This window comes from Colobus angolensis, unplaced genomic scaffold (genome assembly GCF_000951035.1).
Source record: "Colobus angolensis palliatus isolate OR3802 unplaced genomic scaffold, Cang.pa_1.0 Scaffold59, whole genome shotgun sequence".
In the NCBI taxonomy this organism is placed as follows: domain Eukaryota; kingdom Metazoa; phylum Chordata; class Mammalia; order Primates; family Cercopithecidae; genus Colobus; species Colobus angolensis.
In genome coordinates this window covers 104249-122776 of record NW_012119487.1, presented here as the reverse complement: position 1 = coordinate 122776, position 18528 = coordinate 104249, and the positions used below count along the sequence as shown (strand labels likewise).

The 18528-nt window shown below is 37.1% G+C and overlaps 1 protein-coding gene across 1 annotated transcript in view; it reads left to right on the top strand.

Annotated features, from left to right (window-relative positions):
* F5 (coagulation factor V (proaccelerin, labile factor)) overlaps positions 1-18528 on the top strand; it is a 74948-nt gene that overhangs the window by 14564 nt on the left and 41856 nt on the right. The window contains exons 3-7 of the mRNA XM_011962456.1: positions 1263-1385; positions 12731-12943; positions 14203-14346; positions 16627-16848; positions 18169-18334. Of these exons, the coding sequence (XP_011817846.1) occupies positions 1263-1385; positions 12731-12943; positions 14203-14346; positions 16627-16848; positions 18169-18334 (868 nt within the window). The remainder of the gene's footprint in view (positions 1-1262; positions 1386-12730; positions 12944-14202; positions 14347-16626; positions 16849-18168; positions 18335-18528) is intronic.

The following is an 18528-nucleotide window of genomic DNA, read 5'->3' as shown; positions in this document are numbered from 1 at the left end:
ATAACATCATTTACCCAGTCGTTCTGATAAAGCACCTTGAAGTCATCCTTGACTTCTGTCTCTCCCAAGCCACACGCAATCCATCAGCAAGTCTTGTTTGTCTTACCTACACAAATGTCCAGAATCCAACCACTACTCATCACGTCCTGCTACATGTGCTGGCCCAGTACACTGCAGTCTCTTTCCTATACTGCCTAAGCTCTTTGCTTCCATTTTTGTCCCTACACAGACTATTCTCTACACAGCAGCTATGATGAACTTTTTGTTTTAGGATGAACTTTTAGTACATGTTATACTATGTCTCTGCTATACAAAGTGGTTTTTCATTTTACTTAGAAATGCTCCATTTCACTTACACGAGGCATGGTGGCTCGTGCCTGTAATCCCATCACTTTGGGAGGCTGAGGCGGGTGGATCACCTGAAGTCAGGATTCGAGACCGGCCTGGCCAACATGGTGAAAAGTCATCTCTACTAAAAATACAAAAATTAGTTGGGTATGGTGGTGCATGCCTGTAATCCTAGCTACTTGGGAGGCTGAGGTAGGAGAATTGGTTGAACCCAGGAGGTGGAGGTTGCAGTGGGTCCTGAGATTCCACCACTGCACTCCAGCCTAGGAGACACAGCGAGACTCCATCGCAAAAAAAAAAAAAAAAAAAAAAATGCTCCAGTGACGTCCCATTTTACCTAGAAGAAAATTCGAGTTCTTACCATAGCCCAGAGGGCCTCCCTTATTCTGCACACCCGCCATCCACCTCATCTCTTCTTTCTTCCCATACTGTTTTCTTACTGTTCCTTAGATACATCAAGCCTACTCCTGCCTCAGAGCCAGACAGCTGCGTGATTTGGTTTCTCAATTCATCTAGGTCTCTGAGCACTCCCACGTCAGAGAAATCTAAAGTAACTACTCTGTCGCATCACCCTCTGTAATTGAAATGAACATCTTTCTTAAGCAAAGACAGTTATCTCTAAGGAATGACAGTGGGTCAAAGTGGGCAGGACTTGGTCAGAACTATTTCTCCTGCTCTGTTGACTTCTTTTAGGTCCAGGACAAGTGTTTCTACCATTCTGTTTGATCTGTGTACATGTAATGTTGAGTTAATGAGCTGCTAAAACCTTCTAGATTGAAGATAAGCCGGTCAGCCTCAGGACCAGGAGGAATGGTAGCAATCACTCTTGGTATCGTCTGTTTGCTTTTCTTGCTTAGCAACTCTGCCTTTGGTGACCCTGAATACAGACATAGTTTAAACATTTGTTTTCACAGGACTTCTTGGGCCTACTTTATATGCTGAAGTCGGAGACATCATAAAAGTTCACTTTAAGAATAAGGCAGATAAGCCCTTAAGCATCCATCCTCAAGGAATTAGGTACAGTAAATTATCAGAAGGTAAGATAAATTTAATATTTTTCTGAAAAGGGAAAATGTCTAAGTCTTTAATACCAGCATCAACGTTTAAAACTATATTGTTAACCACATGTTGTTAGGGAAATCTTTTGCAACTGGTCATTATAAAAATTGTTGCTGTTGTAAGTTTCGAGAGAAGAAAAGGAAAAGGTTTTGGAGTCCCCTAGACCTGCATTTTTCACTGGATTCTCACTCTTTAATGTTTGGGAGGGCAAGTTATCTAATTTCTCTGAATTCTCATATGCTCATCTTAAAATGGGAATAATAATACATACATTGAAAGATGGTTTAAGGTGGGGGTCAGTAAATTTTTCTGTAAAGGGCCAGATAGTAAGTTTGTTTGGCTTTGCAGGCCATAAGATCTCTGTTGCAAGTACTCAACTCTGCCTTTTAGTACAAAAGCAGCCATAGATGATACTTTCTTTTTATGGCTTTGGTTACAGATGCCAGAACTAATTAACTTTATTACCTTATTCTTTCCCTCAAGTCATACACCAGAGTAAAACTGCCTCTGACAATACAATTTTATTTACAAAAACAGGCAACTGGTTGGATTTGGCCCATGAGCCACTGACACAGTGACGCAGAACTATAGGCTTCCTGGCACATAGATGACACTCAGTAAGTGGTATTTGGTGGTAGTGAGACTAGAAGTATTAATAGTATTAGACTTTTGAACATACTGAAGTGGTTAAGAAAGTAAGCTTTAAAGGCAGACAAGTTAAAATTCTAGCTTTATCATTTCTGATCCTACGACTTTAGCATCTCTGAGCCTCAGTTTTCTCATCTATAAAATGGAAATGATTATAACCACCCATAAGATTGCCTGAAATTTAAATGAGATCACTTAGGAAGAGAACTAAACGTGGCTCCTGGGATCTGATAAGCTCTCAATAAATAATGATGACAATGATGGCAATGATCATAAAGGTAACAGCGATGCAAGTTATTGTATCAGCTGCTGAATAGTAAGTACCTGATGTTAATATGGTTCTAATTATCCCATTATGCTGATGTTTGGAACATTGTAAGCATCGTAGAGTTCCATCTGGCACTGGTATGAAAAACTGTATGCAAATTGTAGTAGTTGTTGGTATAATAACATTTTTAAATAATTTCAGACTTTTCATGGTTCACAAATATCTTTCCTTCTCCCACACGTTCCAGCCATCATACCTTTGAGAGAAGAATTGAGTAGGAGAGTGGTTTACGTGCAGGTTTTAGAACTAGACTAATAAGTGCAAATCCTGGCTCAGTGACTTTTATAAAGTTATTTAACCTCTGTGTGCCTCATCTTTCTCATCTACAAAATGAGAATAATAATCATATCTCTGTCATACAGGTTTGTTGTCATGAAATCTTAGAATAATGACTAGCATATAACAGACATTCAATAAATATTAGCTATGATAATAAAGATAATTCTTCAATTAAAATGTGTTCAAATAATTTAGTATATCTGAAAACTCGTCAGTTTCAGAAAAAAATCAGAAAGTAATTTTTAAATTTATTAATTTCTATATAAACTGTTGTCAAACTCATTCCCACTAAGGTTTAAGTGACTGATAATAGGTCAATGAACTACCTGCCTTAGGAGTACTTGCATTAGCACTTAATCTTTGGCTTGAGGAAAAACAGTGAAGCATTAACTGTGGCACTGAGATCTCTTTCAAAGTGAATTTGGCAAGACTCTGGGTGAGGTAGCGTGCACAGGAGTTTCTCCTATGTTCTTAAAATCACACAATGACATACATGAAATCAGTCATACAGTGACATAGTGAACAACCACCTCACCTACTTATGAGGCTTCCAGACGACTGCATCAGGAGTTCAGCAACGTGAAAAAGAAGGGGGAGAAACCTCAAAATATCAAAATGTCACATGCAGGTTTCATTTCAAATAAGGGAGGAGGTAAGAATTATAGACTTTGTACCCTACCTGGGCTGTTTGCACAGTGAACGAACCTTGCAACATTATCCCTCTTCCTTTACTGTTTGTTTGTCCCTATATTCCCCACAGCCAGCAATTATTTATGAGCAATTGTTTAAAATACTCCCACAACTTTCACTGGAGACATGATTATTGGTGTATATTGCCTCTGGTCCTATGAATCTAAGAAAGGTAAATACATATCAGTGGGGAAAGTAAAATTTTACCTTGGAAATGAGATGCAAATCTAATAAACAGATAGTATCTTTTATGGTAAGAGAAAAGCCTTCTAAGTTGATTTTATTATGCCCTCTGCATTAAAATAAAACATCTCCTTCTCCATGTCTGACACTCAGCCTCACCTATAGCCTCCCTCTGTGGTTTGAGCTACTTTTTTTAGGAGTGGGGATAAACTAATTGCATGCTGAGCCAGTTACATGAGAATCCAGATTCCTCTATCTCAGAGGTAGATATTTGAGAGATGGGTGGTAGTGGGGGGTTAAGATAGTATCACATTGGCTTCAGAAACCACAACAGAACATAAGGCAACTCTGGATAACCCTTTTTGACAGAATGGACAAACGGTGATTTGTAAAAATGCTTATAAGGACATTTCCTTTAATAATGTATTTAATAAGACTGTTTTAGATCAGGGAATAAAATATCTGCAACTGTAACTAATCACTTAAAAACTATCACTAAAAGGTTTCAATTTGAGGTTACATTTTCAGAAACTCTATAACTAGCATGCAACATATTGACTCTAATGCTGCACCTTTGAGCAAAGTTTGTTCAGTAAAATTTTCAAAATTGTTTTGGTCAATTACCTTTAAAAAGCTTGTTTCATAGAGAATTTAATATTATTATTTTCTTTTAGTTATATTCTCATATTTTAAATGCATGAGTTGCATATGAATGTCATGTCACAAAATTAGCTCTATAATAGATGACCATCTGCTGATAAGCCAGCTCTCCAAATGAAACATGTTTTCTGCCAGACATTGTTCCTTGTATCTAAGGGTTGCCAAATTCTCTATACAAAAATTTACTCTTCTAGGTTGTTCCAAAACATTCCAATGCTCAACTTAATGTAGGTGATTACATTTTTTCACTTCTCATCTGAATATTTTGGCCTTATGTAGATACTTCCTTGAGTATATGATAAACACCTGAAACAAACTGTAATGGCTATGGTTTGTATATTTAATAAATCACAAAAATGTGGATCCCTTTTCCAAAGAGACTTGCAAGTCCTGTGCAATGAAATCAGCTCTTTATAAAACATCAGCATTGATTTGCCTATTGCCTACATTATAGCTTCTAAAAGAATGTTCTGAATCTTTGAATGCATTGAAGTATTCACGAAGTTTATTAACTTAGGAGAGGAAAAGAGTTGTTCACAAAAATAAATAACAAGGGAGAAGTTACTAAGTGGGCACCCTAATGGGTAACCAAAAAGGCTCTTTATGTAACTTCACTTTCCCAAAGCTTGTATGCACCGTTTCTCATTTTAAAAAAATACTGGGAGCTTTTGGCAAGTAATTAGAACATCATGACAAGAGTAAATGCAATACAAAGCTGACTATCGACTGAGCAGGAAATGAACAGAACTGAGTAAATATAAAGGAAGAGCTTCCCTTGTATAAAGATTTTATTTTAGCAAGCAGCTGAACAAGGACTTTCTGTGCTCTAGCACAATAGTTGTCCCTGTCCATTTCTCTTTTCAGTTTAGAGCTTTACTTTTTTTATTTTGATTACAAAGTCAAAATCACATTCACCAAAACTCCAGCTCACAAACGCTTCCTCTAAATAGCTGTTTGTATTTTATACTTTATATTAATGTATGTTGCAAAATCAAAGATACAACAAACCTGTTTTATTCTAGGCTAAAGGTAAACTAATTTGAAGTGAAAAGAATAAAAGCATTGATAAAATTATACCCCAATGATCTCATTAGCAGTTCTTACTCAGTGTAATTACAGAGTATATCCTATGTGCAAGTCTATATTGTTCACTATTTGATTCAAGATGCTCATAAGTCAACTTCTGGTAGTATACTAAATTAACATCATTCATTTAATTATTTGAAATTAATCTTATGTTTAACTGACAGGTGAATGTGAAATTCTGAGTAATTTAGTTTGGTCAACTAGACAGACATTAATTTGTGTGACTAGAGTAACCTCTCATTATCTATCTCAAAATATCATGTACACAAATATATACAATAATTTTTTAAGCCCAGTATGTGTTAAAATAAATCTAGGTGTGAAACACTGATCATTTACAAGTAGGTTCAATATTGTTAGAAAATCAGTCACCCTGCTATACCTAGCACAAATGTTATAGCTTCTTAGGCAATTTTTAGATACTTACATTGGTTGGTTCTCATTCCAGATTGACAGTGTGTTCTAATTGTAGCCCTAGAAGAAATCTAGAGGTCAAACCTATCACAATTAGGGCACCAACAGGTACCCTAGAGTTAACTAGGATGAGCCCCTCAGGGGCCCAGGCCCTGTCTCTTTACATTTTTACTCTGGCATTTAGCACAGAGCCTGGAACCTAGTGGATGTTGATGGTCATGAGCATGATGAGATTAATCATTACTGAACTAAACTGAGGGACTGAGGACTGATTAGAAAGTAGGGACTGTGCATTATTTTCCACTTGCTTTAAAATTATTGATTTTGCTGATAATTTTGAGCAGGTACCTTATCTTACTTATTGCCAAAATATATATATATATATATATATTTTTACCAAAAAAAATCTTACTTACTTTTATCACCTTTGGAATAAATATATCACTGCAATGGACTGGATATTTGTATCCTCCCAAAATTAATGTGTTGAAATCTAACCCCCAGTGTGATGGCATTAGGAGGTGGGGCCTTTGGGAAATTTTTAGGTAATGAAAATGAAGCCCTCATGATGAGATTAGTGCCCTTATAAAAGGGACCCTCTCACTCACCCTCTTTCTACCATGTGAGGACACAAGGAGAAGATGGCAGTCTACAACCTGGAAGAGACCCTGCGCCAGAACTCAACCATGCTGGCACCCTGATTTTAAACTTCCAGCCTCCAGAACTGTGGGAAAGACGTGTCTGTTGTTTATAAGCCACCCAGTCCAGGGTACTTTGTTACAGCAACCCAAACTAAGAAAATCACCGGTTTCTATCTTACTCACATGTGTTACCAGAACTCAAGCACACTTAAGATATATCTTATCTAAAGTAGAACATAAAGGAAAGAGGCTGTATTAATTGCAACATGGCTGGGAAAGAAAATACTTAACCAATATGTAAACATGTATTCCCACAGGCTACCAGAGCATTTATTAGGAGCCAGAAATTTTACAAATATTTTCCAGTCCTCATAACCCATCAAAAAGGATAAAGTTATCTCTAGAAAAAGGATTATATTATCTTAAAATATAAATGAAAAAACTGAGGCTAAAAGGGACTTCAAGAAACCTTCCCAAGTTCACACAGTTAGCAAATGATACAACAACCAAGATATTTCAACTCTGACCCTAAAGTTCCAGTGCTTTCTCCCACTATCTAGCAGGAGAAAGTATCGTTAACCATATAATCTCACAAATATTGAATTTCAAATGACGATGAGTGCTGTTAAAAAATCAACAACAAACAAACATGTATCACAATCAGAGGTCAAGAAGGGTGTAAGATGATATCTGATCTGACATCTGAAGAATAAGCACACATTTACCCTGAAGAAGAAAGGGAGGAAGAACTTCAAAAGTTATCTCCTACCCTGCAAAGAATATAATGCTTTGTCCTTAGGGGAGCTTGTGAAAGCAGTGGAAAGAATATCATTTTCTACTATAGAAACACCCTGTGATGTTTTAACCATTTAAAACAGTGGAAGCTGCCTGTCCAGAAACATCATTTTTCAACTTTATGAGGCCATGTAGCAAGAAGCATTGAAGAAGGGCTGTCATGCTTGATTCAAGATAGATAGTGCAACTCATCAACTAGCCATCGTAATTTCAGTTAATACACAAGATCTGACCCGAGAGGGCAACTCTCCTTATCAGTCCTGTTTGTGCTTTGCTATCAAAGCTCTTTTGTAATCTTTCACAGATAATGCTTCCTGCTTATCAGTGGAGATGTTCTCCATAAACTTTGCTTCTTTTATAGACTAGAATTATGTTATAACTTACAGGAAGTGATTTAAGCTTTTATCATTTCTCAGCTCTTGACAGTTTTATTACCAAAGTGAAAGTACAGCCTATAGTAAATATTAGTTATTAGTGTCAAGCTATGCTTCGGGGTGTGTTGGGGGAAGACATAACAAAGTCCACTTTATGCTAGCACAAAGTTCACAAACTCAGCTGCCTATAGTAGCCAGATGAGTAGTTCAGTGAACAAAATTGGTCCAGTAAGGACTGATAATCAGAAAGCAGAAGAGGGCAGCTAAGATCCAGCTCCAACCAAATTCTGTGCAGGAATTTGGTCCTGTTGTTAACTAGATCTCCAGGTTTTTGTTTTTTAAAGAGAAACCAGATTCTTATATAATTACTCCAGATTTTTAATGTTGGCATTTAATCTATTTTAACATTATGCAATCCTAACAACACAGCCATGAGCTTTGACTTGTTGACCTAGGCTCTAGCCCATAGGACCTTACATTTTAGTAGTTTAATAAATATTCACTGAGCATCTTCTTCATGTTCATGTTCTATGCTCCTCCAGGTACCTATGGAAGGCACCAGAGACACTAAGACAAATACGATCCAGCACTTTTCCTGGAGGAACTCACACTTGAGTGACCAAAATGTGCAGGACACAAATACTTATGATCTAGTAGAAGAAAATGGAATTAGTCATGTAATCTCACAGGCATTTAATTACAAATTGTGATGAGTGCTGTAGAAGGAAAAAAATGTGTATCAGAATTGGAGATAAAGGTAGAAGTGAACTGATATTCAAGGTGACGTCTAAAGGATGAACACATATTTATCAAAAGGAAGAAGGGACAAAGAGCATTCTAGGCAGAGGGAATGGCATCTGCAAAGACCCTGAGGTAGGATAGAAGTTGGATGTCTGGGGAACTGACAGGGGACCCAGGGGACAAGGAGCCCACAGTTAACAAGGGAAAAGACATATGATAAGACTGAAGAGAAAAGTAGAGGTAAATCATACATGGACTTGTGGTCCACATTAAAGACTTTATGCAAGAAGTAAATCTAGATATACCTACTCAACTTATGGTTTCCATGCTCAGAACCTCATGAGGTACATTGCACATCACTGTAGTACCTGAATCCTTCATTGCTAATGAATGGATGTGCCTTATTTTCCACTCCCACCTGGAGAATCCAAACATATGCTGATGCCATGAAAACTCATGCAAAGTGTTTTGAGTGGAATAGATTTTCCACAGTTGGGATGGGGAAAGGTACAATTAAGGAAGGGAAGCTGACATTGCTGAAATGTAAAAAATATTTTATATGGAAATTTAGCATCTCAGACTTTGGCTTCTGAACATAAGGAACCAGACTTGCCTTTTTTCTTAACAACTAGACAGGCAGACAAAACATATAAAACAGAAGTTTTCAGACATCAAATGACAGACAACTCAAGACAGTGAAAGAAGAACAAACCAGGTGTGCCCTGTGAGTGCCAAAGCTTACTGCCTGAAGAGAGTTTCCAGGGAACAGCACAAGCAGGGAGAACCCAGATAGAGTCTCTATGGTGAGGAAACAGAGTTTGGACTTCGGAGAAGCCTAAGTGGCTAGAATTTGTGATTTGTAGGGCAGAGTCCTGAAGAGGACAGTCTAATCACAGAGAAAGAGCTCTTGAGAATCTACAGAGAGGTTTTGTCAAGTTGAACACTGATCTGCACATACATGTGAGGAAAGCACTGAGGGTAAGCAAAGTGTCATTTGAAAGGAACAGCTGGAATAGTCCCTGGACCTTATGCAGGGCCAGTAATCATTTATGTTCCTACCATCAAACATAGAAAGACTTCCTAATAAATTAGCATTGGATAGAATTCTCAGAAGGATTTAGAAACAGTCGGTGGATAAAATTAGACTACAGGCTGCTGAGGAAGCAGCAGAATAAAAAGTAAGATTTGAAAGAATCAAGTTGATTTCAAGTATCTTAACTGTGAATAAAACTCAATACTAGTTAACAAGAATGCAACAAACAACAATGTAAATTCACAATGTTAATAAAAATAAACAAGCATTAGAAGAAGCAGAAAAAGATGACTCATAACCAAGAAAGAACAGATTTAGAAGTGAAAGAGAGAATAGAAGCAGCAGGCAGAGACAGTAGGACAGCTATCATAAATCTTCCCAATATGTTCCAGAAAACAGAGAAAAGCATGAGCATGAGGAAGAGATAGAGAATGTAAATATGCATACACAGAACTTCTGTAGATGAATACAATTGCTGACATGAAAAGTAAAACAATAAAGGATAGAAAATAAAGGTAAAAAATAAAGGATAAAAAATTATATATTGTAAACTGAAGGGCAACACTAATACAACAAACACTGAATGAAATTAATAGCACATTAGACACTGTGAAAGGAAATGGTAGAAAATATTAATACATCACGATAGAAACTGTGCAAAATGAAATACGGAGAGTAAAAAGGCTGAAGAGAGTGAACAGAGCATCAGTGAACTGTGGGACCATATCAAGTGATCTAACATATGTGTAATTGGATCCCAGAAGTAGCAGGAACAGAAAAAGTATTTGAAGCCATAGTGACTGAAAACTGCCCAAATGTAATGAAAACTACAAACCAACAGATTCAAGAGGTTTGACAAAACTAAGAAGGAACATGAAGAAAACCACATCAAGCCACATCACAATCAAGTTACTGGAAACCAGTGATAAAGAGAAAATATTGGAAGCAGTGAGAGATAAAAAGACACATCATACACAGGGGAACAAAATGAAGAAATGATAGCAGACTTATCATTAGGAACTATGCAAACCAGAAGACAATTAGGGACATCTTTAAAGTGTTGGGAGGGTGGAGGATAGGGGAATCTGTCTATTTAGTATTCTATACCAAGCAAAAAAACCTTTTTAACATGAAAGCAAAATAAAAAGTGCTTTAGACATACAAATGCAGAAATAATTTCTCACTAGTAGAGCAGAAAAAAAAATGCTAAAGGAACTTCTTTAGATAGAAGACATATTATATCAGAGAGACATTTAGATTCATAAGAAGGAATGAAAAGTTCCAGAAGTTGATAAATATAGAGATATTTTTTCCTCATTTTAATCTATTAAAAAGGCAATTGATTATCTAAATGTTAAAGCAAAAATAGTAACAATTAATTGTGGGGCATATTATGTATATATAAATAAAATGTATGACAATAGCACAAACGATAGGAGGGAAGAAATGGAAATATAGTATTGCAAGGTTCTTACAAGTGAAACAGTATAATATTATTTGAAGGAAGTCTGTAACAAGTTAAAAATGTATTATATATTGTAAACTGAAGGACAGCACTAAGAAAACAAAGTTAATAAGTCAACAATGGAGATTAAACATCATTAAATATACTCAATCCAAAAGAAAATAGAAAGGAAGGGGAAAAGGAATAAAGACCAGGTAGACAAATAGAAAATAAATTAAATCCAACCATATCATCAATTACATTAAAAGCAAATGGAAAGAATACTACAAGTAAGAAACAAATAAGATTAAATAAAAAGGAATGCTAAACAGTATGCAGAATTTAAGAAATCCACTTTAAATGAGAGAGATAAAGATAGGTAAAAAATAAAGGATAGAAAATTATATACCATACCAGTTAACACTAATCCAACACAAAAGGGTATATAATGATGATTCCATTGATATGACATTACAGAAAAGCCAAATTATAGTGAAATATAGCAGATTAGTGGTTGTCTGGGCCCGGAGGGCATTGGCTACAAATGGCATGAGGAAATGTTTTGGAATGATGGAACTCTTCTCTATCTTGATTGGGACTATAGCTATAAGACTATGTAATTTTTTTTATCAAAGCTCAGCAAATATTATACTTAAAACTAGTAAATGTTTTTATATGCAAATTATACCTCAATAAAGATAATGAAAGGAAGAAAGAGAGGGAAGGAGGGTGGGGAAGAGGGAAGGAAGAAGACAAAGAAAGGAAGAAGACAAAGAAAGGAAGAAAGGATAAAAGAAAAGAAACTAGGAAAGTAAAAAGAAAAGAAAGGGAAGAGAAAGGAAGGGGAGGGAAGGTGAGAGAAAGGATTAATCATTTCAGTTTTTAAAAATTATAGTTGCTTCAGTAAGAGTAGTTTTTATTGGCCTTTTATGCCATCATGTAAAACATTTCAGGTTTTTTTTTGTTTTTTTTTTTTTCCCAGATCCTTGTTGTCTGCCTGTGTCCACACTGATGTTCTCACCTTCCTCCCTTAAAGAATTTATCAAGTTATTGTACCAAACAAAAATAACTGCATCCCAAAGAGAAATTCTGGCACCAGCTGATGATAGGGAATCTTTCACCTAATTAAATGAGGAATTCCTCAGGCAGAGGAAACTGTCCATTCCACTTGGTGATCTATGGCACTCACCTCTCCCCTTCCTGACCTCACTTGCTCCATTTTATTATTGAAAACCTCACCCAACCCTCTACACTTCTTTTAATATTGAGCATCTCAGTTCCCTCTCTTCAATAAGGAAGACAAATTTCTTCATCCTCTCCCTCTCCTATCAGTAGGGAAAGTCCAGTATACATGCAGGTGTTAATGATGGGTCTTTGGGGGCACAAAGTACAAAGTAAGACTTGTAAGTTTTAGAGGATGGACACATTTCATATTCATACAAACAATCAGCCTGTATATGAGAGTTAGACGCTGTGGTTCTCGGGAAAAAATTGAGATAATCAGATAGCTAAGATGAAATAAAGAGATAAAACAGAGCTGAGGGTCACAGCGGTTGGAAAGAAGATCTGAAATAACAAAACAAAACAATATATAAACAACTCTGACTATCCTCCCATCTCATGTTAATAGGCTAAGTATGTCTTGTTAAACACCACAAAGAAGATATCACCCATTCTTATATTCTGAGATGTTTTACTGATCAAAGGTGATTCAATTCTCTGATAATATTTAAATAATAATTGTTCAGGTACCCTGGAAAATTAACTTGCTTAACTTTAATTTACAAATAACATTTGTTATTCTTAAGATCACCACAGTAGCAAAGCCTTTGTGACTATGTGAGCATAGAAATGCGCATAAGTGAATCTTTCCAAATAATAAAAGTTCACTATTGAAGGACATATGCATCTCCAGAGTGCTCATCTTAGCTATCCCCAGATTTGAGAGTGGTGAAAACGCAATCCTCAGAAACTGCCCACATGTCTTGATTGCTCTTACTCCTCCAGGTGCTTCTTACCTTGACCACACATTCCCTGTGGAGAAGATGGATGATGCTGTGGCTCCAGGCCGAGAATACACCTATGAATGGAGTATCAGTGAGGATAGCGGGCCCACCCATGATGACCCTCCATGCCTCACACACATCTATTACTCCCATGAAAATCTGATCGAGGACTTCAACTCTGGGCTGATTGGGCCCCTGCTTATCTGTAAAAAAGGTACGAACACTCCCACCAAAAGTTTCAACAACAAAATGTTGGGATGGTCAGGAGTTCTGTCATGGGACAAAGCTTGGGAACATCTCGGTAACTTCTTGTACATCAAGCAGAGGAAGAGGGCACGGATCATTGTTTGACAAGAGAAAAAAATACCTGCTATTTCAGGGTGGGGATCCACCTCTGTTTCTTCTGATTCCTCCTTCATCTCAGTCCTTAAGATTCTCCCAAGCAAATTCCTGTTTGAGAGTGTGTTCTGATGTCATGCTTGTATGATCTATAACATTTACCTCCAGGCCAAAGTCTTTTAGAAAGTATACAGCAGCCTATACTCTGCTGAAAGAGCTCTTGGAAAGAATATTGGCTAACATATTTGACATATCTGAAGTTCGGGCTGGTAATTTGTTCTATAAACACGTTAAATGCCAGCTTCCTTTCTTACAAACAAGTTGATCACTTTGAGTCGTAGGTTTCAAACACATTCAAGTGACTACAAGAACTTTTATTGGCTGGGCTTCTTAGGAGGAAGATTGGATTTTCATTTTATTCCGTGAGAATCCAGCCCATCTTTCATTAAAACAAGCAAACAACCACAGTGAGCCACAGCACGGGAAATAACATGATGGACTCACCATCTGCCTATACATACGCTCAGACCATACCTACATACATACCTACATACCTTCCCAATGTATTTACTCATTATACAAATACTTTTTTTTCATTTCCTGGTATATATAAGATACTGTGATGGTACTGAAAAAAAACCTTAAGACTTACAAAAGACTCTTCTTTCATTTTACCATCAGCAGCCTGTTTTTCTCATAGTGAGAATGGATTAATGCTGATACTTCCAACCAGTTATCGAATGCCCCCTTTCATATACAAATAAGATGAAAGCATTAAACTTGGGGCATGATGCTTTTACCAATTGAGCTAACATATCTATATACTGTTCTACTGAGACTGGAGGAAATGGATACTTGTACAGAGTCTTGAGAGTCACCAAATGTTTTCTTCCCAAGCTGGAGGAAATAAAGCCTGTTCCCCAAAGCAACAAGGTGTCAAAGAAGACAGTGTGGCACCAGATTTTTAACAACCCTAGAACCACTATTACTTAATATGCTATTTTAAAAAATAAGAATTTCTTCAAGTTGCTGTCATTATGGTTGATCGCTTGCCCTAAACTCTTTGCTATCCAGGAAAGCTAATGAGAGTGTTCTGTCTGCAGCGCTACTGAAAACATGTCTTTCCTTTCACAGGGATCCTAACTGAGGATGGGAAACAGAAGACGTTTGACAAGCAAATCGTGCTACTGTTTGCTGTGTTTGATGAAAGCAAGAGCTGGAGCCAGTCATCATCCCTAATGTACACAGTCAATGGATACGTGAATGGGACAATGCCAGGTAACACGGAGGCTGTGCACCATTGAACAGCAGTAAAATCGTTAGTAATTTTTCAGTCCTGTTATTTTCTTCAAAGCACTAGAGAAGTTGACCATACTCACTGTTTTGCAACTCCCTATCAAGAGGGAAATATTTTCTCATCTATCTTTTAAAAACAGGAAATAGAAGAGACAAACTAGAAGCTAGAGAAGAAACGTGCAGCCTTATTAGGTATCGTGACCCGAGTAGGTTTCACCTTGGCCTGCACTTTGAAAAAGACCTTCAGGGTATCAGCTCAGTCTCTCTCTCCGAGTTCTGCAGTTCCTGCTATATGATGACCATGCCTTCAAGGACAAGCCCTAGCAGGAAAGGTCAGCAGGAAGATTGCAGTAAAGATGAACAGATTAGAAGTAATCCCCAACACACACACACACAAAAGACCAGCATTTCAAAAGGCGACAGAAGAGTAATCTTCAATGGCATCTAGAATATTTTCTCTTTCCATTGCATTTGGGCTCTTATGAGAAGGCAAAATCATAGCAATCATTAAGAGAAAAAATAACTGACTCCCACTTAGACCACATCTCTTCTATTTCTGTCTGGTAGAACTGACCTACAACTAAAGATCCAGGGTATGTGATACTAGCCTGAGGGAAAAACATGAAAAAATTAAAATGCGGCTTTACTAAATAAACCGTATTTCAAAACACTAAACTTCTTAGAGGTTATTCTGTAATGCCATCTGAAAATCACAAATGGCTTCACTTACTAAAACACAAATATTGTTAAGAGTTGAGATCTGGGTAGTGTTTTTAAATTGTATTCTCTTTCATTTGACTACATTCTCCACTTGGTTTTCTGAAAATATACTCATATGACTCTCAGGGTTGATCCTGAGTTCCAATACTAGGAGCTTGTAAAAACTGGAGCTTAGTTAATTGACCTCGACCTTAGATAATCTGAGTTCAGACCTCACTAGCTTCTCTACCTTCTGTGGCCCTGGATAATTAGCTGTCTCAATGTGCTTACTTACAAAAGTGGACTAACCATTTATCCTAATATTTATTTCCTGGCAGAGTGAACAATCTGTGTAAGTATATGAATGCCAAATAAAGCAAAACCATACGCACAAAAATAAAAATACATTGATCTGAGCTTAGAGTTTATGAATTTATAGTTCCCAAAAGAATAATTGGGGGTAAATGGGAAAGGGTAGGGAAAGACCATCAGTAGAAACTAAGAATAGTAAACATTTGTAAAACCCTCTGCCTTATAAAGCAGAATAAATTGAATACATATGATAAACGCTAACACAGATATGTTAATTGCTGAACTCTATATGAGCATTTATTTGGCGTGGATAAATGCTTCTGCCAAAGCCTCCTAGTGATGCAAGGAATCCCAGCTTTGTTGCAATGGTCTCCTAAGAAAGACAAGCCTTTGTGTGGGTAAGGAACTGATTCTCAGCCCTGATTTCTAGTATCTAGTGATTATGTATCTGAGATGTAAAACAGAAACCTAAAAGCCAAGGATGGAGTCTCCCCACAGAGCAAATGAGCATTTCCCCAGTGACTGTAGGAGAAAAGAAGGAGCAAAACTAAGTTTTTATATTCAGTTATCATTACTCCTTCCATGAAGAGCTCCCAATGGCCCAACATAATGAAGACTTTTACACTGCATTTTAAGGAGAGTGTGCAATCCACAAAGTGATTTTGTTGACTTGTCATTAAAACAATCAAAAAGTGAGTAAAAATAACAATTGAAAATCCTCACATCATCTTCACATCTTCTTCCCTTAGGCAGAGCTTTGACCACTAGAACTAGAGAGCTAAGAGGATTAAGTGCTTGAACTCAGGCCTATTGGAGGTTCCAGTGATTTGACTCCCTCCAGCCGAAATCAGATTGGGGTGACCAAACATTCTATTTTGCCGTGGACTTTTTACCAGTTCTAATAGCGAAAGTCCTAAACCTTGGGAAATCCCTCAGACTGGGACAGTCGGTTACCTTCTTGGCCTAATCCTTTAGCAATCCGTGTGTTTCTGAGTTAACATTCGCCATCTCTAGGCTCTGTTGTTATCTATATAATGCCATTTATCACAATGAGTTGTGACTGCTTGTTTGCTGGTCACTCAGATGTCTGCTTTTGCAGGGCACAAACTACAACTGGAGTGTCTGTTCCCTTGAAGCTTTATTCAATGCCTGACACACAGCAGGTGCTCAATACATTTGGTGAGTGAATGTTTGATCACAGAATACTTGACTGAATGCTTATTTTGGCCTGTATCTCTCTCTCTCTCTCAGATATAACAGTTTGTGCCCATGACCACATCAGCTGGCATCTGCTGGGAATGAGCTCGGGGCCAGAATTGTTCTCCATTCATTTCAATGGTCAGGTCCTGGAGCAGAACCATCATAAAGTCTCAGCCATCACCCTTGTCAGTGCTACATCCACTACCGCAAATATGACTGTGGGCCCAGAGGGAAAGTGGATCATATCTTCTCTCACCCCAAAACATATGCAAGGCAAGAAACTCTCCTGACAGTCTTGCTTCTGAATGCAGAATGCTTTCTTCCCAGCACTAACTCCCTCTTTCTCCCTTGCCCTTTCAAGCCACCTGCACCCCAGAAAAACTTGCTTTGGTTCCTAACAACCAAATTTAGATACTTTGCCTTTAGATTTATAACTCGCTGTTTGGGGATGGAGAAAGTGAAGGAATTGACAAAGTTTTTTTTTTTTTTTTTTTTTTTTTAATTAAGCAAAAGCTGAAGAGGTCTCTAACTTCCTCGAAAGAAGAAAAGAGGAAGGAAACAAAAGCATACATAAAGATATTCTTTCTTGGGGTTACTTCATATGCAGCCAGAGAAGAAGACCTAGATGCTAGCACAAGAAAAACTGCAAATTTACAGAAGCACTAAGTTGTAGAAAGTGTAAAAGGTTAGCGTGAAAACATTAACCTTTACAGTGGGATGAACACAAAGTCTAGCATGGAGAGGAACTCAATGAATGTGTGTTGAATGGATCATACATGGCATATAAACAGCTGAGGGGTAAGCTCCAAAGAACACTGGTGAATTCAAGTGGGAAAATAAATAAACCCAGGTTATGTGGTATCGTGTAAACAAAATAACAGATTGTTCTACTACACATTTTTGCTTTAAAACTGTTGAGAGGAAGGTTCATATAAACAGAGACTAAAATCTAAGGAGATGATATCACTATAGGAAATCATTTTGTTACCAAAATAATGTATAAGCAACATACATAAGGAAGAGATACTTCATGAGATCATTTCTGTTTCTTTTCACACGCAGTAGTCAAAATTATATTCAAAGTAATAAAACCATCACGATATCTGTGGAAGATAGAGTTCCCAATAATATTAAAACAACAATGAAACTTTTGTTTCTTTATTGAGGGTAAGTGCGTTATGTATTGTTATTAATATTTAATTTTTAACAACAATTTTATTAAGTACTGGTGCTATCTTCATTTTACAGATTAAGGGACAGATGATAGAAAAAATGAGAATTTAACAAGACAGAATTCATAGGGTTTTAAGAAGTTAAAAATTATAAGAAATTTGCCAGCTCGAGAAGAAATCGAGGGAACCTTTCCATGTTTTTTCCCTAACCCCTCCTTCTTTTCCTCCTTTTAAAAGTCTTGCCTTTTCTGGATGCCACTGAAAGAGTTCCAAACTAAAATGTTCAAAAGTTGCATGAGCATTACTTTCACTGTTATTATATTAATATAAACCTTACACAAGTTGATTTAAAGGATATGTATTTCCATCAACCATAATTTCTTCTCTTGAGTTATTTCGTTGTCTTTCTGCCCTAACTCAGCTGGGATGCAGGCTTACATTGACATTAAAAACTGCCCAAAGAAAACCAGGAATCCTAAGAAAATAACTCGTGAGCAGAGGCGGCACATGAAAAGGTGGGAATACTTCATTGCTGCAGAGGAAATCATTTGGGACTATGCACCTGTAATACCAGCGAATATGGACAAGTGAGTTGTTGGGGTTCATACCACTGGGCAAAGGTTCACGATACATTCCATAGGATCCTAGATGTTTGGGGATGAAATGTTGTAAGTTGACAGCTCTCAAGGGGGCACATGTATTGGTTTCTATTCAAGTCTTTCTATAAAAATTTATCTTCAGTTACCCCCAAATCACCAAAGAAATTCAGCCTAATAACAAC